The following is a 25,076-nucleotide window of genomic DNA, read 5'->3' as shown; positions in this document are numbered from 1 at the left end:
AGAGAAAAGTAACCAAGACAGAGGTCTTACTCTTTAAGGAGATGGGTAGCTGGGTCAAATGGAATTGCTAGTTTTAGTTTTTTGGGGGGAGAATTTTTATTTGCACAATAAAAGAAAAAATCTGCAGCACTGTATAGTTGTAACAACACATCAACAGGCATAAGGAGTAAGCCAACTGATAACTGGTAAAGTTGTTAGCATCTTATTTGCTGTTGAAACAGTTCTGAGGAAGTCCAGAACCTATCTGTGACCCCACTGGACCCTGTACCTTGTGCATAAATAATGTACAATAAATATCTGCCAGAGGAAGCATCACAAAGGCAAAGGGACCATGAACTCAGACCTACTTACAGGTTTGTGTTGAAGCTCAGGTCATTACCTTGGGGACATTTGTGACTTATAAAGCCTCAGTTTTCATACTTCAAGATGGGAGAAATGTTTTTCACTCCCAGTGCTATGAGAGATCAAACAGAAGGATGTATGTGAGCCTCTGTGTGGGGCCTGGCCCAGAGAAGTCTCAGTAGGTGGAAACAGCTATTCTTAGGTGTTTGTCTGAGGGTGGTGATGGCCATGGCCGTTATAGTTTATGTGATTGCTACTATGATTATTACTATTCTGGAGGGAGCAGGACTTTAGTTTATTAGATTTGATGGGCTATAAGTAGATGTCTCGAGAAAGGCAGTCTTTTTTTTTTTTGTCTTTTTGAGACAGGGTCTCACTATGCAGTTCAGGCTGACCTTGAGCTCACTTTGTAGCCCAGGCTGGTCTCAAACTCACAGCAGTCCTCCTGCCTCAGCCTCCCGAGTGCCGGGATTACAGGCATGCGCTACTACACCAGGCTCCAGGCAGGCTTTTCTGATAGTGTGCTACATTATGTTTATTCTTGGATTTTTCTTTGTACCCTGAAAACTCAAGGTTGGAGCTCAGGATCCCCAGTTTTCAAAGCCAGTGAGAACATTAGAACAGAACTGTGATGTGTTCTGCTTGACTGCTGACACCAGACTAGATTGCGGCGTTTGTCTGGGTCGCCTGACGCACCTCTTTCTGCACTGAATCTTCGTCCGTGTTCAGGGACAGAGGCCCCTGCATGCGTGGCGTGGCTGTCAGCAGGCAGCAGAAGGGGCTGGTGGTGGCTCCGTCTCGGTGTACAAGGTATTGCCGTGTGGTGCCATCATGGCCAGCTCCTTCCTGACGTTACCACACGTCAGAGTGAGCTGCGGCTGGCTGGGGCCTCAACTGACGCAGCAGATACCTAAAAAGTACTGTTTTTTCAGTTTACTAAGTCAGGCATTGAACGTTATCAAGCACCAGATATTTGCTAGGTACTGTTTTAGCTTCTGGGAGAACATAATAGTGGACAAGATTATTGGGAGGGCAAGCTAGGGCCTACTGTAATTGTCTGGCATGATTTCAGAAGAGATACAGAGTAGTAGAGAACAGAAGATTTGGTTGAGTATTCTGGTTCATGGATGAGACCAGAGTCTCACAGCTGATGTGTGCAAGAGCCAGGCAGGAGACAGCGGGCTGCCGGCCAGGCCCCGGCCCAGGGCCCACCAGTCCCAGGACTCCGCCTCTCAGTGGGAGCTGGCCACACACGCTACCATGCTTTCCGGGTCCTTGTGTCACCTCTTAGCACATTTTTAAAGCTCCTTTTTACTGAAAGTTATGTCTTTCTGAGATAGGGTCTCGCTAGTTCAGGCTGGGCTCGAGTTCACTTTGTAGCCCAGGCTGGTCTTGAACTCGCAAGGATCCTCCTGCCTCAGCCTCCCGAGTGCTGGGATTACAGGCAAGTGCCGTCATGCCTGGCTGCTTGAAGTTATTCTCAAAATTAATTTACAGCCCTAATATAATTTGAAAGTATCTGTAAAAGAAATGAAATAAAACAATAGTCCTAATTAGCTGACACCTCCAAGGGGCCCCATGATCAGAGAGCTGTGATCATCCAGAGGGTTGCATGTGTGCGTGCATGCATGTATGTGGTGCTGGAGATTGAATTCAGGGCCTTCACATTGGACTGTGTCTCCAGCCTGTTTTCATTTTTAATTTTGAGACAGGATCTTGCAGAGTCATGAATTTGCCCAGGTTAGGCGCAGACTTCCTCCTGCCTCGGCCTCCTGGAGTGCTAGGGTTACAGGCCTGTTCCACCATGCCCACCTGATAGTTCTTTGACCTGAGCAGGATTGAAACTGGAGAGAGGACTGTCACAGCATGTACATCAGTGTTGTTCATGCCCACTCCCTGAAGCATCACTTAATGCTCGCTTGCTCCTGGCAAGCTCTGCTTCATGGCGCCCCTCGCTTGGGAAGGTCATGTTGTAACCTTTCTGATTTTGGTCACTGATGGTCCCTAGTTCCTAGGGCTTTAGTTTTCCTGTCTCCAGGCTCTCCTCTGGGCACATAGAATATTCTCTTACTAAACACCAGCAGGGCTGGTGAGCCGCCTTTTTAGAGGGCAGCTGGGTCACGTCCGTTTCTAAGTGAGGGATGTTGCGGAGGTTGGAGTAATCGTCCGTGCTTTATCTGTATAGACAGCGTTGCAGTTGGAAGGCATTTCAGTGTTTTCAGTGACAGCTTAGCTTTATTTGACCTTGTCAGGGAAAGTGTGTGGGTCGTTTGTAGTACGTCCAACTTGCCGAACTGATCATGTCTAGAAGAGACTTTATTCCGCTGTTAACTGTCAGATGGAACTTCCTGCAAACTGAGTGACATGCGCAGCAGGCACCCACAAAGTGGGGCACTTACTTTTTCACGATCATACCTTCGTTTCAGAGCAGCCGTCTCCAGCGTCAGAGCCTGTGATACAGATGGCTTGGGGCATACAGTGTTCTAATTTTTGGTCCAAAGGAACATCATGTAATTAACTTCTTGCCGCTCAGGATTCGCCATGGCCCTTAGCACTTCTTCAGGACTTTCTGTGATGTGGAAGGGGTTTTTTGGAGGCTGACAGTTCCCGTGATCATGAGCTCCTCTGAAGTCCATGGTGTTCAGATCTGTACAGGTTCCTTTCACTGGGCCGTTCATTGGCCGCCCCGATGGTGAGGCCTTATAGCAGTGTACATTGTACCCTTTTCATAGGTGACTCCTCCAGGGAGTTTGTGATTACTGAAGGAGGAAAAATGTCAGGTCTCTGACAGCATCATTGAGAATGGTTTTCCCTTAAAACAGTTCAACAGAATTGAACCCATTTCAAACTTAATTTTTGACAGGCTAGGAGTGGAACTGAGGGGTTTGCACATTATAGGAAAAGTGCACCACCACTGAGCTGCACCCCCAACCCCTGTAACTGCTTTTTATCAATCCATACGTAGTACGTGTGTGTCCTGTGCTGTGTGGTACAATCACATATATGAGAGAGAACATATATGATTGTCCCTACCCTCCAGAAACCTGGTTCTAGAAGGAGAAACAGGCTTGTTTCCTCCCAACTTACTGTGTATTATTTGTTTCTGAGCAAAGTATTCACTCGCATGATAAATCAAAACATTTAAAAAGTGCAACGCAAATCTCATGTGTATCCCTGACAGCAAGCCCTCTAGTTCCCTGCCTTAGATGTGACCATGATCACCAGGCTCTTGTGTGTCCATGCAGTGATACCCTGGGATACAAACATTCTTGTATCTGTGTATTTTTTTTTTATTTATTTCCTTAAGGTTCTCTGTCCTCTTTATTTTCTAAAATTATAAATCTGCAGGAAAGTAAAGGAGTAATACCTTATAACCTTCACCCGGAATCCCTTGTGCTCAACATTTCACCATGGTTTGTTTCCTTCCTTCCTTCCTTCCTTCTTCCATCTCTCTCTCCCTCTCCCTCCCTCCCTCCCTCCCTTCCTCCCTCCCTTCCTCCCTCCCTCCCTCCCTTCCTCCCTTCCTCCCTTCCTCCCTTCCTTCCTTCCTTCCTTCCTCCCTCCCTCCCTCCCTTCCTCCCTTCCTTCCTTCCTCCCTTCCTCCCTTCCTTCCTTCCTCCCTTCCTCCCTTCCTCCCTTCCTTCCTTCCTCCCTTCCTTCCTTCCTTCCTTCCTAACACACATGTGCACGTTCCTTTTTCTCCCCTGACCCTTTAAAGGTGGGCAGTGGATATGTACCTATGTCTGTATGCAGTGTATGCCTTTGCACTGCGGCACCCTCCTCAGAACAAAGGTGCTCTTTAACCGACATACACAGCCACAGCATCAGTGCTGCACTGAGGACTCCCAGCACTCGTGACAGTAATATCATCTAATACCCAGTCTGCACTCGAGTTCCCCGCTTATCCCAGCACCCAGCAGTGCACCGTGTAGCTATAGTGTTTTGTCTTTTCAAATCTGCAGCCCTGCAGAGGGTCCCCGTTTCCGAAGCACACGCTGCTTTTGTTCCCTCCTGAGCTGTCCCGTTTATCCTCTTTTCCCTCTGGTTCTTTGCCTTTCTGAGCACCGAGCATTAATACCGTCTCTCTCTCCAGCCCCTGCAGGCGTCTGCGCATTCTAACACACAGATGGATCTCGATGTGGTGAACATGTTTGTGATTGCTGGGGGGACGCTGGCCATCCCAATCCTGGCCTTCGTAGCCTCCTTTCTCCTGTGGCCTGCAGCATTGATAAGAATCTACTACTGGTAAGTTAATTACATAACTGATTTTTTTCTAGAGTGTGATAACTCTCAACAGTGCTTGTCCTATTTGGTGTTAGAACAAATATGAAATTTTATCGTGAAATATTTCAAACATAAAGCAAAATTGAGCTGGGTGGAGTGACACACACCTCTAATCCCAGTCCTTGGGAGGCGGAGGCAGGAAGATCACCTCAAGTTTGAGGCTAGGCTGGGTAACATAGTGAGTTCAGGGCCAGCCTGAACTATATAGCAAGGCCCTCCCTCAAAAATAAATAAATAAAATAAAATAAGTTAAAAGATACACACTGTCTTTGGAATTTTGGAAATGTTCTCGAAGAATTGGTTGTTGCTTCTCACAACCAGCTGTTTCTGGAAACATCTTTGCTCTCGTAGCCACCCATACTCCCGAAGTTACCCACTGCCTGTAGCAAGGACTGTGTGTGTTCATGGAACTCCTTCGGTGTTTTCCTGGTCACTGGATTCTAACCCAGTGATGTCCCTGAAAAATGAAGTAGAAACACCAGAAGCAGTGGTGCAGGACATGTGCAGGACAGCATGCTTTTAGAGCTGCCCTAGAACTGTTAACTAGTAAAGTGACAAAAAAATGTTTCCGGAATATCTGTCCTGGGGCTGGGGATTTAGCTCAGCAGCACAGTGCCTGCCTGGCAAGCGCAAGGTCTTGAGTTCGATTCCTGGTACCGGAAGAAAAACAAAAAAACAGAATATTTGTCCTTCTTGTACCACCTTCATTCATGTCCTGTCTGCAAACTACCTGGATTTTTGTTTTTTCTTTAGAGTAAGTCACTTCTTTGAAACCTTAAAACTGTTTCTAAAATGATACAAAATAGCAGTGCTGTAAATGGAAAGGTTGCCATACTGGCCCTAAACAGTTAATATAAAAACTGAACTCAAGCGCGGTGACATCAGGCAGTCTCACTGCATTCTAGCCTAGGTACTGCAGCCCCGAAGGCTCTGGGTCTGTTCTCCTTGTTGCCGAGTGTGGGGCGGCGGTGAGGCACGGCTGCCCTGCAGAGCGGTCCTCCCTGTGAGGAGGCGAGCCCCGGACAGGAAGTGCGAGCCCCGGACAGGAAGTGCTTGCTCCTGCGCGTCTCTGACTTTCCACAGCACTTGTTCACTTAGCACAGTCACCCCTGCCGCCCCATGGCCAGGAGAGTGCTGAAACAGGCCTGTCCCTAGGGGAGCCCACCAGGCTTTGACCAGGCTGCGGGGGCTAGCGGGCATTTCTGCGCCCAGTGCGGTGGGGCTGCAGTGCTGCCCTTTACCTGCCCTCCTCTGGCTTCTTGTGCTTTGCTAGTGTGGGATTTGTCACCAGCCAGATGGGCTCTGGTCCTTGAAAAGAAGCTAGCTGAACAGAAGCAGCTTTCATCTTTCATTCTTTCCGTCCCCTTTGGGGCAGATGGGATGGTGACCCTTCGGAGGGTTACCAGGACCCACCTTCACTAACAAAGCCAAGCCTCCAGCTGCAAAAGTGCCACCACCCCTGCAGCACTGGTCCAAGGAGTCCTGTGCCCGGGAGCAGGGCTCCGGGGTGGCCTCTGAGCTGGGGAGGCCGCAGTTGTATTCCTACCTCGTGGCACCGCCTCAGCACCATGGGCCTCCACACTCAAGTGCTGTTTCCTGTTGAACAAACGGAATGGGAGCAGAGAGTGCGGTTTCCTGATGTGGACTGTAACCATGGATACGGCTGTCACAGAGGGGTGATGATAGAAAGGCCCCTTCTGCTCACCTGCTGTGGAAACCAGCCCCGATGCTGCAGTGGTTTCCGACCCCTATGTCGCCAGGCTGTGGAGGGGAAGGCTGCAGTCCAGGGTCAGAGTCGTTGAGATATCTGGGGGCTCGTTTGGTTTTGTTTGCAATGCTGTTTGTTAGCTTGTGCATGCCAAGTGATGTTTGATTTTTGAAGAGGAAAAATTACTTCATAGCAAATGTTTGATTTTTATTGATGTCAGATTCACATAAAATTCCCCATGTTAATGTGTGCAGTTTGTTGGTTTTCATATATTCACAGTGCTTTACAATCATCACTGTGTAATTCAGAGCTCTTCCATCTCCCCAGGGAACCCCATCCCGTTAGCAGTCACTCCCCGCTTCTCCCACCCTCTGTCCCCTGACCACCACTGATCTACTTTTCATCTGGATTTGCCTCTGCTAGACATTTCATATAAGTGGAGTCATCCAATATGAGACCTTCCTGTCGAACTTCTTGCACTTAGCACAATGTTTTCAAGGTTTACCTATGCTGTACTGTGAATCAGGACTTCAGTCATTGTTATGGCCGAATAATATTCCATTTTATGCGCCACGATCTGAATATGGTTTTCCCTCTATAACTCATGCTGACATTTGACTGCCAGAGTAAGGGTGTTGAGAGGCCATGGGGCCTTTAAGAGGCAATTCAGGGGGCTGGGGATTTACCTCAGCGGCGCAGCGCCTGCCTGGCAAGCGCAAGGTCGTGAGTTAGATTCCCGGTACTGGAAAAAACCAAAAAAACAAAAACCAAAAAAAAAAAAAAAAAGCAATTCAGTTGTTAGGGATTTGTACAGTTCTAGCGGGACTGAACCATGTACTGAGTGAGAGGGTTGCTGTAAAGCAAGGCAGTTCTCCTGTTTTGTCTCCTTTGCACACGCCTAGTCCCTTCTGCTTTCTGCTCCAAGTGGAAGCAGCACAAACCCCTGGACAGAGGTTGGGCAGAGGCTGGTACCATGTGTGTGGACTTTCCGGGCTCTTGAAACATAAACCAAAATAAACCTCTTTTTTCTTTTTTTTTTTTTGTGGTACCAGGTATTGAACTCACAACCTGGCGCTTGCCAGGCAGGCACTTGTGCCACTGAGCTATATCCCCAGCCCTAAACCTCTTTTTATAAATTACCCAATCTCTGGTATTTTCTTATAGCAGGAAAAACAGACCACATTTTGTTTATCCGCTCGGCTGTTGCTGAACACTTGGAGTTGTTTCCACCTTTTGAATGTTACGGAAAATGCTGGACATGGGGTCTTGTGATATTGCCTAGGCTGGTCTTAAACTCCCGGGCTCAAGCAGGCCCATTGCCTGTGTCTCCTGGCACGCCCCGCCATGCCCAGCTCAATGCCCGTGAGCTGAAAGCCTTCCCAGGCTGATCACACAGCTCAGAGTTGCAGCCGGAAGATAAACACGAAGAAACCCCAGCTGGTTGAGGAGGATGGAAGTCCTAGAAATCCTTTCAGATCATGCCAGATGGCACTGTGACATGCAGGATCATGATCATAGTACCAGCACCCGTGGCGCCACTGCCGACGCTGTCAGAAATCCTGAGTCGCTCCCTCTACCTCGCTGAAAAGTACAACCTGTTTCCTCCGAGGATGCAAGTAACACTTACACCCTACTTGTCATACAATGAGCAGCTTTACCAGGAGTCACTTATCTCCCTTAATTACAGCTATCCCAAAGGCTTTCTGACCACCAGTGGGATCAGCTTGCAAAATAGGTGCATCAGTTAATTTTCAGGATTGCCAGGCAAACAGGAATTGCAGGCCGGAGAGGTGGCCCTGCTGCACCCCACCCCTGCTGCCCTGTTGAAAAACCACAAGGGCGGGGTGCAGCCATCCCGTCATGCACTCCTGGCTCCCTCCAGGTCTTCCCAGCTCCTCGGGGGCTGGGCTCAGGTGTCCTCAGAGGCTGCAGCCCGTCCCCAGGGCAGCTCTCTGGGGCGGAGTGGCCCCGGAGTGTGGCCAGCCCACTTCCACAGTGACGTGGGCCGTGGCTGCTCTTGTAGGAGGTGCCAGATGCTTCATGTGAGTCAGCAGAGCGGCAAGCGGGGGCGCTGTGATTGCCTGGGTGCAGGGCTTCCTCTGCTGCTGGCGGCAGTTCTGGTTTTCCCTGTGTGATGAACATACCGAGACTGTTCCTGGGATTTTCCAAGGTTTTTGCTCTACCAAAGAAACTTAGTTGTGAAATCAGGGTTAAAAAATGCAGTAAATAATTTAATTTAAGAGAGTAAAAGGGATATGAGTTAGAAATGAAATAAAATTAGCATTGTTTGCAGATGACAGGATTGTGTACGTAGGCCATCTGAAAGAACCTATAAATAATTTGTTAGAATTAATAAGTAAGTTTGGTTGGGATGATTAATACAAGATTAGTAACCACAAACCAAATGTATCTCTGTACCAGCAACAAATGAAACAAATGAAAAATGAAGAGTTTAATGGTGTTCTTTACCATGGCATCAGTAATTATAAATTAACTAATCATAACACAAAGAGTAACATGGCAAGCTCTACACAGAAAACTACAAAGTATTTATGAGGGAAATTTTAAAAGATCCAGGTAATGGAAGTATATTTGCAAGTTGGAAGACATTACTCTAAAGATGTCAGATCTCCCTGCAGTCATGTACAGATTCACTATATTACAACAGGTTTCTTTCTTTCTTTCTTTGTCTTTCTTTCTTTCTTTCTTTTCTTTCTTTCTTTTCTTTCTTTCTTTTCTTCCTTCCTTCCTTCCTTCCTTTCTGCCTTTCTTCCTTTCTTCCTTTCTTCCTTTCTTCCTTTCTTCCTTTCTTCCTTTCTTCCCTTCTTGCTTTCTTTCTTTTCTTTCTTTCTGTCTTTTTGAGCCAGGATCTCGATGTGCAGTCCAGGCTAGCTTTGAGCTCACTTGGTAGCCCAGGCTGGTCTTGAATTTATAACAATCCTCCTGCCTCAGCTTCCAGAGTGCTGGGATTATAGGAGTACACCACCGCGCCCAACTAACAGGTTTCTTTTTTATGGAATTTTTTTTCTGGTTTGTTTATGGTACTGGTAATTGAATGCAGGAGTGATCACCACTGAACCACATCCCCACCCCTTTTTAATTTTTTTATTTGAAAATTGAGTATGATGGCATATGCCTATAGTCCCAGCACCAGGAGGATTTCCTCCAGTTCAGAGCCAGCCTGGGTTACATAGTGAGTTCAAGGCCAGTGTGGAATGGGCCAAGAGTAGAGCTCAGCAGTATGACACCTGCTTGGCAAGTGCTAAGTCCTGAGTTCCATTTCTGGTACAAAAAACAAAAAAACAAAACAAAAACAAACCACACCAGTGTGGAAAATAAGAGCTAAATCCTGTCTCAAAAAAGAGACTTAAGGAAAAACTTTCTTCTAAATTTCGAGATAGGGTCTCGCTAAGTTGCCCAAGATGACCCAAACTTGTGATCCTCCTGCCTCAGCCTCCTGAGTAGGTAGGATCACAGATGTTCACCACTACACCCAGCCTTTTGATGGACTTTAATAAGCTGATACTAAAAATTTGTAAGGAAAAGCAAAGGACCAATTAAGCAAGACAATTTCTAAGAAGAACAAAGATGATTTGTATTACCAGCTATTAAGACTAATTATAATATTACAAAAGTCAAGTCAGTGTGAAACGGGCACTGAGGAAGACAGACCAGTGGAACTAGAGAGTCTAGTAATACAGTCGAGTACTGAATCAAGTCTAGTAATAGGTTTGATTTCTGACAAAGGTAGCATTCCTTGAAGCAGAAGGGCCAACTAGATAGCCATCTGGAAAAAGCTTACTTTCCACACCTCTGGTAAGCAGAATTACTACATTAGCATCTGAAAGATGTCCCTCCCCAACCCCCAAACCTGTGACTGCTGACACAGCATTCCGTGATGAAGCAGTGTTGCCTGCAGTAACTGTGTTAGGTTGTATACAATGGACTTCAAAACAAGGACATTTGAGTTGACTCCCAGTACCAAAAATAAGTAAGTAACAAGGACATTATCTACGGGAGCCTCACGTAATCACCATGACCCCTAAAGGCGGAGAGGTGCAAGGCACATGGAGGGCTCAGTGCCGCTGCTCCTTGAAAGTTGGCGAGGGCCAGTGGGAGGGAACACAGTGAGTGTTAGGAAGCAGGTAGTCCTCAGCGGACAGCCAGCACAGACGCGGGAACCTCCATCTGACAGCCACAAGGAGCTGACCTCCACAGCAAGCTACACTGGATTACACGTTAAGGTGATACACTTCACGCCATGTTTGTTTTACCACAATTTTAAAAAAAAGAGAGACCTGTAAGTACTTTCTTCAGAGTTTCCCTTTAACTGGAGGAGAAACTTACAGAACGAGGACTCGGCACTGGGGAAGTTCCTTTTTTGGATTTCTCAATTTAGGTCAGTAGAGCCCTCGCTGACTTCTGTCCTGAACGGGAGCATTTGACTTCTGTACTGTTTGTAAAAGGTCTTGCTCCTGAGACAGTCACTCCTCTCACCTTAAGTCTTGTGCTCCCGTCTGTAAGCTTGCCAGTCGGCCTCATCTCTGACTCTGTGAGCCGCAGAGATAATGTACTCTTCCTGTGGTGACCCCAGAGACGCGGCGTTCTGCGCTTTCACACCTGGGCCGTGGGTCTTCTGCAGTATTTTAGCTGGGCCTGTAGCCTCACCGAGGGAGGGGATCATTTGAAATTGACATCCGCCATCTCACTGGTCCTAGCGCTGCAGGCCGAGGTTTGCTGTGGAAACCAGTTAAGCGAGACTGGTGGGAGTCCTGCCAGGCGATGAAGTGCTCAGCTCCTCAGCCTGGCGTCCGGGCGCATTTTCCGGCCCTGCCTCTCCTGGCGCGGGGTCCAGCTCTCCGCGTCCCGGGCCCGGGTCTCCGCCGCTTCCAGCTCCTGGCCCGCCCTCCCCATGGTCGCCAGCTGCCGCCACTAGCGTGTCCTGTAGCTGCTCAGCCCCGCCTGTTCGCGAGGCCGCTGCTCTCCTCTGCCGTCACACTGTGCTTCCTGTGAGGGCTGCGGGGAGCGTGAAGGTGATGCAGAGGGAACACAGGGAGATCCAGATTACTCCTGAGCCCTTTTCTTCCGTGCCTCCTCCTGTTGGTCTTCGCCCCATCTTCTGTGTACGCACAAAACATGTTAGCACAGTTGGAATTAGTAGTATGAAAACTTTGGTCCTGCTTTTGACATCATGTCATTAACATTTTCCCATGTTACTGAATATTCTTTGAAAACCTCTTTAACAGCAAAGTATTACATTGGCTAAGATATGTTGTGATTTATGTTATATGTTTTCTATTAATGGACACTAAGGTTAATACAGTATTTGGGTTTTTTCCAATTTAAATAACACTGTTCTGTATACCTTAAATTTTTTTTCCTCAGGGTTTCTGCTTATTTTATTGGGATAAATTATTCATAGAAGAGTAGCATGTGGTAGTGCACTGTAATCCCAGTACTCAGGAGGCTGAGGCAGGAGCATAGCCCCAAGTTTGAGGCTAGCTGGGGCTACATACTGAGTTCAAGGCCGGCCTGGACTACATAGTGAAACCTTGTCTCAAAAAAAAAAAAAAAAGAAAGAATAATTACTAGGCTAAAGAGCATGGTTTTCTTGGTGTAGTTTTAATTTCCTGCAGTGCCGGGGTCAATGAGGGCCTCACACATATAGCGAGTGCTGTGTTCCCAGCCCGTGAGGCTTTTAAAGATTCTTGATCATTAATCCTAGGTTGCTCTGGCTGGGGATTTAGCTCAGCGGCACAGCACCTGCCTGGCAAGTACAAGGTCATGAGTTCAATTCCCGGTACTGGAAAAAAGCCAAAAAAAAAAAAAAAAAGAAAAAAGAAATACTAGGTTGCTCATATAAGGGTTAAACATTGTAATTGGTTTTAAAAATCTTTTATAATTTGCAAGTCCATGGGTATATCTTGGTGTGATAGTTATATCTGTAATTATTAATTTGTTTCCTATATTTGTTCAGCACTAATAGCTCTATTTATTTTTCCTGTGATTAAGTTGCATGGTTCCCAGTACTTTTAGCATGACTTATATATCAATTTGTGAACTTTTTTGTACATTAAGGATATCAGTCTTTGGCTGGGGGTTTAGCTTAGTGACAAAGTGCTTGTCAACCACGCATAAGGCTCTGGGCTTGATCGCTAGCACCACAAAGAAGAGAGAAAGGGAAGGCAGCAGTACAGATAAAAATATCAAGTATGGCTGTTGTGTTTGTTGCAGATATTTCCCCCAGCTTTTGTCTTGCGTGTTGGCAAATGATACATTGCAAAGACGGAATTGCTTTTCTGTAGTAGCAGTATCTACCATTCACTGAATATTTACCAGATACTGGGATTTGTGTAAAACATTATATGTAGATTATCTTTTCAACCTCTGCCATTTTCTTACTGGAATGCAGCATTTCTCTGTATCATCTATGAAGGAATTGAGGTTCAAGATCATACAGTCAGTAAATGGATAAGCTGACATCTGAGTGAAAGAACAAACGTTAGGATGCTGTGACTTAGAATTTTGAAATGGTTGCTTCCTCATTATCAAATGAGCTTTTAAGCTAACCAATTCTATTATATATATATATATATTTGTTTATTTATTGTCTTTTGGAGACAGGGTCTTGCTGTGCAGTTCAGGCTGGCCTTGAGCTCACTTTGTAGCCCAGGCTGGCCTTGAACTCGCAACAGTCCTCCTGCCTCAGCCTCCCCAGTGTTGGGATTACAGGCGTGTGCTAGCATGCCCGGCTTCTATTATATTTTTAGTAGAAATGGAAATGGCAGTGAAGTCACTGAAGAAGTATCAAAAAGAGCACAGACTATCCCTCCCATGTCTGTTCTTTCTTTACCCCCTGCCGTTGTTCTCCACCTCCACTCAGATACTTATTAGTGGCTTGTGTTCCCCCACATTTTGGTGTGCAGATACAAGTAAATATGAATCTATATCCTTACCTCCTTCTTCCCTTATTTTGTACAAGTGGTTAAAACTAGTTGGTTTCAGTTATCTGCTTTTACAAGATTTGGCGAGTTCTTTAGTGTCAGATATATCCCAAAGTGAGTCTCTAATTGAGTTATCTTTCATTTTGGAGAGATTCTTCATGCACAGAGTTGAGTTTGTTTTGATAGAAATTTCATATTGAAATCGAGTCGGGACCACACTGCAGCACTGCCGAGTCTTATGTAACCAGCAGCTGAGCTCTCAAGCAGCTACCATATGTTGTAAAGAGTAAAAGCTGGAGAACGAGTACACAAGGTCCTCAAGAAACAAGTTAACACTCTCAGAGTACCGAGAAATAGACATTAACTCAAAGTTGCTGTGTGTGACATGCTAGGTGCTATGCTTTCTTAAGAAAACACTCCCAGCCAGCCAGGATGGGGCATGCCTATAATCCCAGCACTCTGGGAAGCAGAGGCAGGAACATTGCAAGTTCAAGACCAGCAGAGGCAATTCTGCAAGTTAAGAAGACTGTTTAAAAAAAGGAGAAGACAGGATGTAGCTCAGTGCCGAGACCCTGGGTTCTGTCCTCAGTACCCCCAAAACCCTTCTTAGTGTTTCCTGAAAGTGAAGACCTGGGGGCTCCCAGAGGCCAAGAACTGGGAACAGTGTTTGACTTACCACTAGGTGGGATACCGAGAGAGAACGTGTGTGCCTCAGAGCCACTTACCAAGAGCGTGCTGCCTTTGTTCTGCCTTTATTCCCCAGGTACTGGCGGAGGACGCTGGGCATGCAGGTTCGCTACGTGCACCACGAAGACTATCAGTTCTGTTACTCCTTCCGGGGCAGGCCGGGGCACAGGCCGTCCATCCTCATGCTCCATGGCTTCTCGGCGCACAAGGACATGTGGCTCAGCGTGGTCAAGGTGCGGTTTGCCGTTTCTCCACTAGAAGGACGGGGCTTCCGTGTGCGTGTGATGTCCCAGCCATAGTGGACAGCAGAGGGAGCCCAGAGCCACAGCTGAAGTTCAGTCTTCAAACTAACACAGTGTAGTGAGTTCATTCAGATGACCCTCGCAGGCAGAATTGGCTGAGTTGGACATTATCTGTGAAATCTGTGCCTTAGAAACCTTTTCCCCTCGTTTTAGTGGAGGTTCCTATTCCTGCCCCAGCCTCAGCTCAGAGCTGCCAGTCATCAAGGCCGAGCGTTTAACAAGCCTTTGTTCTTGGACTCTTCTCTTCCCCTCATACCCTTCTTCTCATGCCTTCCCCTTCGCGCTCCGTGTACTTCAGCCCACTCTCCACCACGCCACCCGGCTCCCCTGCCGTGTACATTGAACCAGAGCCTTCACACTGAGCTGCATCTCTCGCCCTTTCTCAGACATTTTTTATTTGGAAGGAGGGTCTCCCTGAGTTACCAAGTTGCCCAGGCGGGGCTCGAACTTGCCATTCTTCTGCCTCAGCTTCCTGTAGTGCTGGGAGGACATTCGTCTCCATGCATTCACTCCTCACCTCTGTTCCCACCTCCCCTTCTCTGTGAGTGGATTATAGGCGCGTGCCACCAGGCCTGAGTCTGTTTTCTCATCTTAGCCGTTTAGAGAAACAGTCTTGATCTGGCAGCCTTCTAGAATAACTGTCCAAGTTACTTTTTGTCCTGGTGTGCTTGTTGTGCTTGTTAAGAATGCCCAGCTAGAGAATTTTGGGGCTCGCAGGAGTCATGGAAGGGGTGTCCTTGACCATACCTGCGGGGTCCCAGGTATTTTCCACACCCAGAGGAAAATGCTTACATATGTGCTCCAGTTACTTGTGTTCTTATTTCCACATGCCACTGGGAGGACATTCATCTCCATGCCTTCACTCCTCACCTCTGTTCCCACCTCCCCTTCTTTGTGAGTGGATATTTGTTTGTTCCTACTGATGTTTTTGTTTCCCCGTTGAAAGTGGGAAACTCAGTATGGTAAAAGGTGGTGTGAGATAAAAGTCATCTCAAGAATTAGAAAAATTGAAACCAGCATAGGTTGATCAGACATGGTTTTGGGGAAGCTGCGTGTGGTGGCGCACATCTGTAATCCCAGCACTTAGGCCGAGGCAAAGAGTTCAAGGCCAGCCTGTGTGACATAGTGAGTTCAGGACCAGGGAGACCCTGTCTCAAAAAATAAAACAAACATGGCTTGGGGGAAAGCATTTCTCCTGTTGGCTCTGAAGCTGGCCAGGGCTCTGGGAAAATAGAACCATCCATTCTAGATCCAAGTCAGCTGTGTTATGGGAGAGGGAGAGGGAGGAAAGAGAGAGAGAGAGAAAGAAAGAAAACAAGAAAAGTAAGCCTGCTAGCCCGAGTTTTGTGCCCCATTTCCAGCTATCTGCTGAGCCCTTTTCATATGTGTATTAGTCTCCGGGAGTCTGTAGCCCAGGAGGCTATCAGCACTGCTTATGCACAGTAACTGGGTAAAAGTGGAGGAGGCCCAGGACCGTACAACCCCGGGGATGGCTTTCCAGGTCACTTGGTACGTGGCAGCACCCTTGCCAGAAAAGTGGGTAGATACCTTTTGCACACCGGTACTGACTGTCTGGGCCCGTGTATCCTCAGTTCCTTCCGAAGAACCTGCACTTGGTCTGTGTGGACATGCCAGGACATGAAGGCACCACCCGCTCCTCCCTGGATGACCTGTCCATAGACGGACAGGTGAAGAGGATCCATCAGGTAAGCAGGATCCTCCGCAACTGCCCTGCCTGGGTCTTGCCCACCACTGCATGCTCAGGGCTGGCGGGCAGGCAAGAGCTTCCACCCTGGCTCGTGAGCAGCCTGCCGCACATTCCGTCCACAAGCACTACCTCGTAACGTGGCAGCCCGACGCCGTCCTAGGTCAGCTGTTGAGGGTCAGCGCTTAGGACAGACTGCGCTCCTCTAAGCCTCCTGCGCTTGCCTGTGAAGACAGCCTAGGCCTTTTCTCAGCTCCTGGAAAAGGGAGGTCACAGCTGGGCATGATGGCACACGCCTGTAATCCCAGCACTCGGGTGGCTGAAGCAGGAGGATGGTTGCAAGTTCGAGGCCAGCCTGGGCTACAAAGTGAGCGCAAGGCCAGCCTGAACTGCGTAGCGAGACCCTGTCTCAAAAAGACCAAAGAGAAGGGAGTTCAGAATTCCTCAAGACTGTTTCCCTCTTTGGAGGTCTATTTTTTCTCTTACCAGCTGCGGGGTGGCGGCGGTAGACTTCTGCCTGGTAGGGACGGTGTGCTCTGCATTCTGTCCTATCTCAGCATCCACCTCCAGGTCTCTCTAGCTGGGCTTTCCTGGTCACGGCAGCCCATGGCCATTTCAGAACTTAGTAGCTCTACGTTTCAGGTTAACATTAGGTATTTTTCCCAGATGATGTGTATTTAGTACTGCCTGCCATCTGCATTGACCCACATACTTTAATGAAGTCAGGAACCTTATTTCTTTGGCCTTTTGCTGTATCCTCAGCAGTGGATCCCCATTCCTCATACATAATAGATATATAACAAAATCTTAGATGCTGGATAGATGAGTTGATGGGTGGGTGGACAGTACAGGCTGTCAGTGAGGGCAGGAGTCAGTCAACTATGACCCCTGGGCTTTCTGGCCTTTTTTTAAAAAAAAACTTATTGGGGGTCGGGGATATAGCTCTGTGGCACAAGTGCCTGCTGGCAAGTACAAGGTCCTAAGTTTGATTCCTGGTAGCAAAAAAAAAAAAAAAAAAAGAGTTAAAAAAAACTTATTGGTATGTTTTAGATATACATAAGGATAACATTCAACATAGGGAATTTTTGCCTGTTCGTGATACATCTTGGTTCTTTTTTTCCCATCCCCCTCCCCACTCTTCAATCCCTTTTCCCCTGCTTATTTACAAAGGCTTTGTTTCTTTTTTTTTTTTTTTTTTTTTCTATTTTTTTTCTCGTCTCTTCTTTCCTTTCCCCCTCCTCCCTCCCTTGTTCCCCTCCTTATTTGAACATTTTCTTCCCATTTCCCAGTATCTGTTAACATTTTGGTCCTTATTTATACTTTCGGTCTCTCACATCGGAGAAACAATGTGGTATTTAAACATGTCTGATTTATTTCAGAGTATGGTCTCAAGGTACATCTATTTAGCTGGAAATGTCTCAAGTTTTTTTGTTTTTGTTTTTGTTTTTTTGGTCTTTTTGAGACAAGGTCTCACTATGCAGTTCAGGCTGGTCTTAAACTCATTTTGTAGCCCAGGCTGGCCTCAAACTTGTGACAACCTCCCTGCCTCAGCCTCCCAAGTGCTGGGATTACAGGCATGCACCACCACGCCCAGCTCAATGTCTCAGTTTTATCCTTTTTTTTTTTTTTTTTTGGTACTGGGAATTGAACTTATGACCTTGTGCTTACCAAGCAAGTGCTGTGCCACTGAGCTATATCCCCTGCCCAAGTTTATGCTTCTTTATGGCAGAGTAGTACTCCAGTATATTAAAAAAAAAAAACCATATCTTTATCCATTCATTGGTTGATGGGCATTTGGGCTGTTTTCAAGATTTAAGTATTACAAACTGTGCCACTATAAACATGGGTGCACATATATTGCTGTGGTACAATGCTTTTATTTCTTTGGGGAAGATACCCAGAAGGGTTATAGCTGGGTTGAATGGAACAAGCACTGTTTTTGTTAACTGTCTCACTGGGATGCAGACCAGTCACTCACCTAGGTACTGTCCTGCCGCACGATGGCAAGAGGAACAGTTGCAGCAGAAAATGTGCAGCCCCACGGCAGAAAACAGTTTCTCTGCGCCTTCCTGGAAAAGCTCCCTGACTTGCGGCTTAGGGGAACCCCTGCTGGTTTTACACTTAGGAACGTCCCCTCAGTCACCTGTGCCAAGTGAGGGGAAGCACACGCTTACCGTAGGCCTGTCTCAGTAATGGGCCCAGGAGAGTCTCAGCCCCCCTCTGCCCACAGCATTTCCCACTGCCCATGGCCAGCTCAGTGCTGCCGGAGTCTCCACTGGGCGATCACCCGCCACTGCCGTGGTCTCACTGATAACCTCGCTGCTTCTCATTTCCCGTCCTAGTTTGTAGAGTGCCTTAAGCTGAACAAGAAACCCTTTCACCTCGTGGGCACCTCCATGGGGGGCCACGTGGCCGGAGTGTACGCTGCTTACTACCCGTCAGACATCTCCAGCCTGAGTCTGGTGTGTCCCGCTGGTGAGTGCATCCCGTGTGTGACCAGAGAAGAGGGCATGGCCCAGTAATGACACAGGTGGCCAGTGTCTGCTGTGACTGTCTTTAGAATCCTCTTTTGATGGGAACTTTAGAAATATGCAGGTTTTAGTGATGACTTTAACCAGACAATGGTTGTATACTCAGAGTCATCACCAGACTGACTTAAAGTGTGGAACCAACCCTGTTCCACAAAGAATTTGAGGTGGGTGGTTAAAATGGGCATAGTGCTTTGAAGCACATAGATATTTTGAGATATAATGTGAATGTTAACATTCAGCGTGCATTGAGCTCTCAATTGCTAAGGTCTTTATATGAGTTTAATTTCCACAATAACCGTATGAAAGCACGCCTATAATCTCAGCACTCCGGGAAGCTAAGGCAGGATTCTTGTAGGCTCCCAAAAGTCCTAGTCCACAGGCCACAATGTGAGTAACCAGCATGAAAACAGGTATCTTGAAGGATTTTTGTTGTTTCTTTCTCTAAACATGGTTTTGTCTTATAGCAAAGACAGCAGTACCAATTAAAAAGAAATCTGGTGAAAGAAACCTGAAATGTGTTAGCTTTGGGCTGTTACTGGAAGTTCCCTACATAAAATGAGGGTTGTTGCAAAGTAGATGTACTGTCAAGCTGTTTTGGTTTGAATCCCACAGGCCTGCAGTATTCAACTGACAATCAGTTTGTACAGCGGCTCAAAGAGCTGCAGGAACCAGAAGCTGTAGAGAAGATTCCCTTGATCCCATCCACCCCAGAAGAGATGAGTGAGATGCTCCAGCTCTGCTCCTATGTTCGCTTCAAGGTGCCCCAGCAGGTAATTATCTCAGCAGCCACACATCCGCCCTCTGCCAGGCGCTTGGGTATCAGCTCCTCATGCATTTTGTGCTGCATCTACCGTCAGCTCCATCGTGTCCTCTTCCACCACTTACTCTTTTTTTTTTTGAGACGGGGTCTCGCTGTGCAGTTCAGGCTGGCTTTGCACTCACTTTGTAGCCCAGGCTGGCATCAAACCCACAGTGATCCTCTTGCCTCAGCCTCCTGAATGCTGGGACTACAGGCGTGCACCACCATGCCCGGCCTCTTTTATTTATTCATTTCACATATACTTGCAGGGTGCCTGTGATATGTCAGACTTTGCTGGACATAGTTGTAAATGTGAAACACAGAAAGGGCCCCTGGGCAGATCAGTCTAGTGCAGGAGACAGACAATTAACAAGTAGAAAAAAAATTACAAATTAAAATGCTTTTGAGAGGACATGAAGATGATATGGTGATTGAAAAACAGGCAGCCAGGGGTAGCTTTGACCTTCCTGTCAGAGGGATCAGTGTGTGCAGAAGTGAAAAGGTGCACAAATTCAGGCAGTAGAAGGAGCCATCTGTCTTAGACCTGGGGGGTGAGGGAGAGAACGGGTTGAGAGGAAGTCGGAAAGGGAGGCAGGGGCTAAATCACGTTGCCAGTTAAAAAAAAAAGTCTTGGGGGCTGGGGATTAAGCTCAGCGGCACAGTGCCTGCCCGGCAAGCGCAAGGTTGTGAGTTCGATTCCCAGTACTGGAAAAAAAAAAAAAACAACAACAAAAAAAAGAAGTCTTAGGTGGGTATGGCAGCGCATGCCCAGAATCCCAGCACTCTGAGAGTATTGCTAGTTCAAGCCCAGTCCGGGCAACTTAGATTCTGTTTCAGAAAAACAGAGGTGCTGGGGATGTTGTCACTGTCACAGCCCGGGGTTCAGTCTCTAGTACCAAAGGAGGGGCGGTGCTTAGGAGCACTTTGCACTCATAAAATTGAGGCTTTTACTCATGGGGGCTGTACTCCTTGATATTTGTGCCAGCACTGATTCCGTCAGCCATGGAAGAGCTGGCATCATCCATGTGGTGCAGGCCTGAGCACCGGCACGCTTTTGAGAGGCCTAAGTAAAAAGGCAAGTGACACTGAATACGATGACGAACATAGTGTGACCACACACTCCCAAGACGCACCTGAGGACTGCGGGGCTCATCCTATAGGGCCTTGTAGTTATGGGAAGGAGCCCAGTGTTTTTCTAAGGACAGTAGCAGACTCTGTGGGATTGTAGGCGAGCATAAATGGAAACAGAAATCCAGGCGCTGTTGTGACGTGGAGACACGATGGTGTGGACCTCTGTGGCCACAGTGGAGAGGGGAGAGCTAGGATGTGCCCGGAGGAGGAGCAGACAGGACTTACCGGGAGGTTGGAAGTGGGGCCCGGCAATCACAAGTGGCTTGCAATTCCTGAGTGACCAAGTAGCTAAAGGTAGCATTCTCTGAGCAGGGCAGGGAGAGGTGGCAGGCTGGAAGGCCACATAAGAGCTGCATTGAGGGTATGGTAGGTGAAGGCATCAGGTAGGATGTCGGCAGCCTCAGGCTGACTTCCCTCAACTCCGCCTTCCCTCAACCTTACTCCTTGCTTCCTGGCCACCGAGACGCGAACAGCTTCCCTCCGCTGTGCCGCGCTGCCGTGCTCTTTCCGTCTTGAGCCGACCAAGCATGGGTGCAACCATGAGCCAGAGTACACCGCACTTCCTGCGGGTTGTGCGTGTCAGGTGTTGTGTCCCGAGGAGGACACTGACCAAGACAGGACCAGGAAAGCAAAGTCCATAGCTGAGGCCTCATGGCTCCAAATTATTTCTCTCCGTTGTAGGCACAGACCTTGCCTACTTCATGGTGGGTCTTCCCCAGGGCTCGGGAGAATGAGTTCTCTTCAGCCGTTGTAAACGTGATGCAGTCACTAGGCATGGCTTGTCCTGAGGAAGCAGTCAGAAGCTGGTTCTGTGGTGTGTTCTGCCTCTGAAATCCTGATCACTTCCAGAACCGTGTGAGCAGTGTTTTAGAAGACTCTCAAGGTTTGAGTAGTCAGGGGTAGGAAAGCACTGAGAGATAATCATTGGGAGCTCCTACAGCCGTCCTTCCCAGGAGACCACGAGCACCCAGCACTTCTGGCCATCTTGCGTAGTGACTGTGGTTTCTGGTCTGTCTTCCACTCGGAGCCCTGTAAGATCAGGGGCTTCGCCTTAACTGGCTGTTCTGTGCCCTGTGTTTAGCAGTGTTTGCTGAGGAAGTCCCAGGTCTAGGTTGGGAGGACGATAGAATGCCTCGATGACTCAGGGTGGAGGATGGGTGGGTGGGTAGATTCCGGATATGTGGATGCATGAGTTGATGCATGTGCGTGCACACATGACGGAGGCCTGTGGGAGAGAACGGGTTGGATGGGTGGGAGATGCCTGGATAACACAGGGGCGCAGGGTGGATGCGCTGGGGATGCAGGATGAGCAGCCTCCTGCACATGTGAGGCGGAAACAGGAAGGACAGGTGTGCCCGTCGTCACTCAAGCAGAGGCGCAGGGTGGATGGGTGCGCTGTGGAAGGTACATGGGAACAGGACTAATGCTGAGCACAACATCGCTCAGCAAATGTCATTGTCTCGCTTCTGTGCTTCCACTTGGAGAGCCAGGCCTGTTCTAGTCATGTTCAGGGTCACTTTAGCCCAAAGCAGCATGGCTGAGTCTTCCCACCTCAGCACACAGGGCTCCTGACAGGGCACTGAAGTGGCTTAGGTCAATTCCCAGGTGGATACAGGAAGCGACAGCTGCTCATGTGATTTCTGTACTCTGCGTAAGAGTTCTGAGGCAGGGCAAGCATTTAGACACCTCTTTGGTGAGTAGCCGAGGTTCCGGCCAACGCCCTCAGCAGGAAAGGCAAAGATGATACCAAACCAGAAAGTGCCGTGGAGGCCAGGTGTGGTGGCGCACGCCTGTAATCCCGGCACTGGGGAGTCTGGGGCAGGATAGAGAATTTGAAGCCAGGCTGGGCTGCCCAGTCTCAAAAAACCAAAACAAAACAAAGCACTATGGGAGCCTCCCCAGAACTTTCTCAATAACTTTTTCGTTTTGTTTTGTACTAGGAGTCCAACTCAGGACCTTACGCTTGCCAGGCAGGCAGTTGTGCTGCTGAGCTAGATCCCGGCCCCTCAGTAGTTTTTTCTTTATTATATAATAAACCCCAGTCATCTCCAGCTGTTCTGTTTTTAAAACATACTTTGTTCTACATTTGGATATCAGGGAATAATTCCTCGATATGTTTGTCTTCTTTTTATATTATGTTTATCTTGATTGTGTTTAAAGCAAAGCAGAGAATTTCTCAGGAGAAAGTGGTTGTCTTTTTACATGCTGCAGGAGTCCTCTGGTTTCGCTTATCCCTCTGCTCATGTTCCTCCCCCATTTTTTTAAAGGGCTTTTTAGGAGCCTATCTCTCAGTTACACTGATTAAGGCATCCTGAAAGTGTGTAGCCCTGGCCCTTGGCAAATGTAGTACCTGGCTAGATTTTCTTGCCCTTGGTTGTCCCAGGGCTGCGAGGGGCCTGGGAGAATGAACCTTTTCTTACTTTCTGACTTTGGGTTGTTGGTCCTCAGATCCTGCAAGGCCTTGTCGATGTCCGTATCCCTCATAACAGCTTCTACCGGAAGTGTAAGTAGCGCTCTTTCTGGTTGGAACTTGGTACAAGTGCAGCTTTAGGGCGCTGCCTTTTCTTTCTGAATCCTCTGCAACTTTGTTTTCTGGGCCCCCAAGGAGAGGCTGTGGTGGCCACTTGACTGTGCCATCCCGCATCCCTTGTGCCCTCGGGCACAAGCCCGCACACACTCACTGTGTCTTCCTTTTCTGCAAGTGTTTTTAGAGATCGTCAGTGAGAAGTCCAGATACTGTCTGCATCAGAACATGGACAAGATTAAGGTCCCTACACTGATCATCTGGGGGAAACAAGACCAGGTATGTCACAGGGCCCTGTGAAAGCACTTGAGAGCAGCAAGTGGTCCTTTATGAAGTGAGCCTCCTGGGGGATTTCTGTGGTCAGAAAGAGGTGACACACATCTGTGCCGGGTGCCAGTGTTTACAGGAGCAGAGTCCTGTGAACTCTGACATTTGACTTTTAACGTGAAAGGCAATTTAAATTGTTTTTTACCAGCTGTGCGCAGTGGCGTGTATCTGTAGTTGTAGCTACTCAGGAATGTATAATGGGGATTCCTTGAGCCTAGGACAGGAGTGGCAAACCTGTGGTGTGTGTGCAGTGGGCTGTTTGTATCATTGAAAGCTCTAAACGATTCGCCAGTGCTGGCCTAGGAGTTCAAGGCAAGTTTGGCCAGCCGTAGTAAGATCCTGTCTCAAAAAAAAGAAAAAGTCAAAGCTATATACTCAAAAAACCTTCAAAGATTACCAAAGTTTTGGGTTTTTTTGTTTTTCGTCTTTTTGAGACAGGGTCTCACTGTGCAGTTCAGGCTGGCCTCGAACTCACAAGGATCCTCCTGCCTTGGCCTACTAAGTGCTGGGATTACAGGTGTGCGCCACCACATCCAGCTACCAAAAGGTTTATCATGAAAACTTTTTCATGTCCCAAATTTGTCTCCATATATTTCTTAAAGCAGAGGTTGGAAAACTTTCTGTAAAGGGCTAGACAGTAGGTAGTTTTGGCTTTGCAATCCAGGCTGTTAAAACTGTTCAATTCTGCCCTGTGGTGTAGAAGCAGCCTTAAACAGCATGGAAGCAAATGGCATGGCTTTGGCCTAGAGGACCTTGTTTACAAAACCAGAGAGAGGGAGCTGGGAGTGTAGCTTAGTGTTGGAGCACATTCCAGCTTGCCAGAGGCCCTGGGGTCAGTCCCCAGCTCTGCCCACAAATCCCAAAAAGGGGAAGCACAGTGAGCCATTGTCGCCTGCTCCTCCTGTCTCTGCCTCCCAGAGTGCCAGGGATACATACATGCACCACCACGCCCAGTGAACTTCATTCTTTTTAAGAGCTACATGATAGTCCATTATGTGGCAGTGTCATACTATAATTAGTGCCCCACCTGTTGGTCATTTAGAACCCTTGGTTTTGCTATTAAGCAGTGCCTCCATGAACATCATTATGCATGTGTTTGTGGAGTGAGTGTGTGAGCATTTCTGAAGGGTAAATTCTAGATGTGAAATTTCCTGGTCAAAGAGCTCATGTGTTTAAAGTTTTAATAGGTCTTGTCACATGGTCCATGTTTGGTGGGGCTCCCATAACAATATCCAGCTGGGTGGCTTAAACAAGAAAAATTTATTTCTCGTGGTTCTGGAGGCTGGCAGTCTAAGATCAGGGTGTCGGTGGGGTTGGTGGCTCTCTGAGGGCAGGAGGGTGAATCTTCTCCCTGCCTCATGCCTGGCTTCCGGTCTTGCTGGCAATCTCTGACTGCCGCTCATCCGCACATGGAGCTCTCCCTGTATGTGCCTGGCTCTGCGTCCACATTTCCCATTTTTAGAAGCATCAGTCACGTTTTAGGACCCATGCTGGTCCAGTATGCCTTCATCGTAACTAATTACGTCTGCAGTGTCCCTGTTTCCAAACAGTCACTTCCAAGGTACCGAAGCTAAGGATTTCGGCCTACAGGTTCGTGGTGTCCACAGTTCAAGCCCTAGAGTCCCTCCGAAGAAATACTGATTTATACTTCCGCAAGCTCCTTTTCTGCTTGTAATGGCTTTTTAGAAATAACATCCTACTGAAAGCTCTTCATAAAGTTTAAAGCAAGAAGAGGCAGTGATAAACAGAGCCTTTGTAAGACCCACAGTACAGGTACAACCGCAGGGTCTGC

The 25,076-nt window shown here is 47.8% G+C and overlaps 1 protein-coding gene across 1 annotated transcript in view; it reads left to right on the top strand.

Moving 5' to 3' along the window:
* The window catches only part of Abhd6 (abhydrolase domain containing 6), a 51,473-nt gene that overhangs the window by 23,598 nt on the left and 2,799 nt on the right, over window positions 1-25,076 (top strand). Inside the window, exons 3-9 of the mRNA XM_005387302.2 lie at window positions 4,436-4,587; window positions 14,042-14,198; window positions 15,860-15,973; window positions 18,315-18,447; window positions 19,116-19,273; window positions 22,882-22,936; window positions 23,136-23,236. Coding sequence (XP_005387359.1) covers window positions 4,469-4,587; window positions 14,042-14,198; window positions 15,860-15,973; window positions 18,315-18,447; window positions 19,116-19,273; window positions 22,882-22,936; window positions 23,136-23,236 — 837 coding nt within the window. The 5' untranslated portion in view covers window positions 4,436-4,468. The remainder of the gene's footprint in view (window positions 1-4,435; window positions 4,588-14,041; window positions 14,199-15,859; window positions 15,974-18,314; window positions 18,448-19,115; window positions 19,274-22,881; window positions 22,937-23,135; window positions 23,237-25,076) is intronic.

This window comes from Chinchilla lanigera, unplaced genomic scaffold (assembly GCF_000276665.1).
Source record: "Chinchilla lanigera isolate Chin_1 unplaced genomic scaffold, ChiLan1.0 scaffold00029, whole genome shotgun sequence".
Taxonomy (NCBI): domain Eukaryota; kingdom Metazoa; phylum Chordata; class Mammalia; order Rodentia; family Chinchillidae; genus Chinchilla; species Chinchilla lanigera.
Note: the sequence above shows the minus strand (reverse complement) of the source record. Positions and strands in the feature narration are given on the sequence as shown.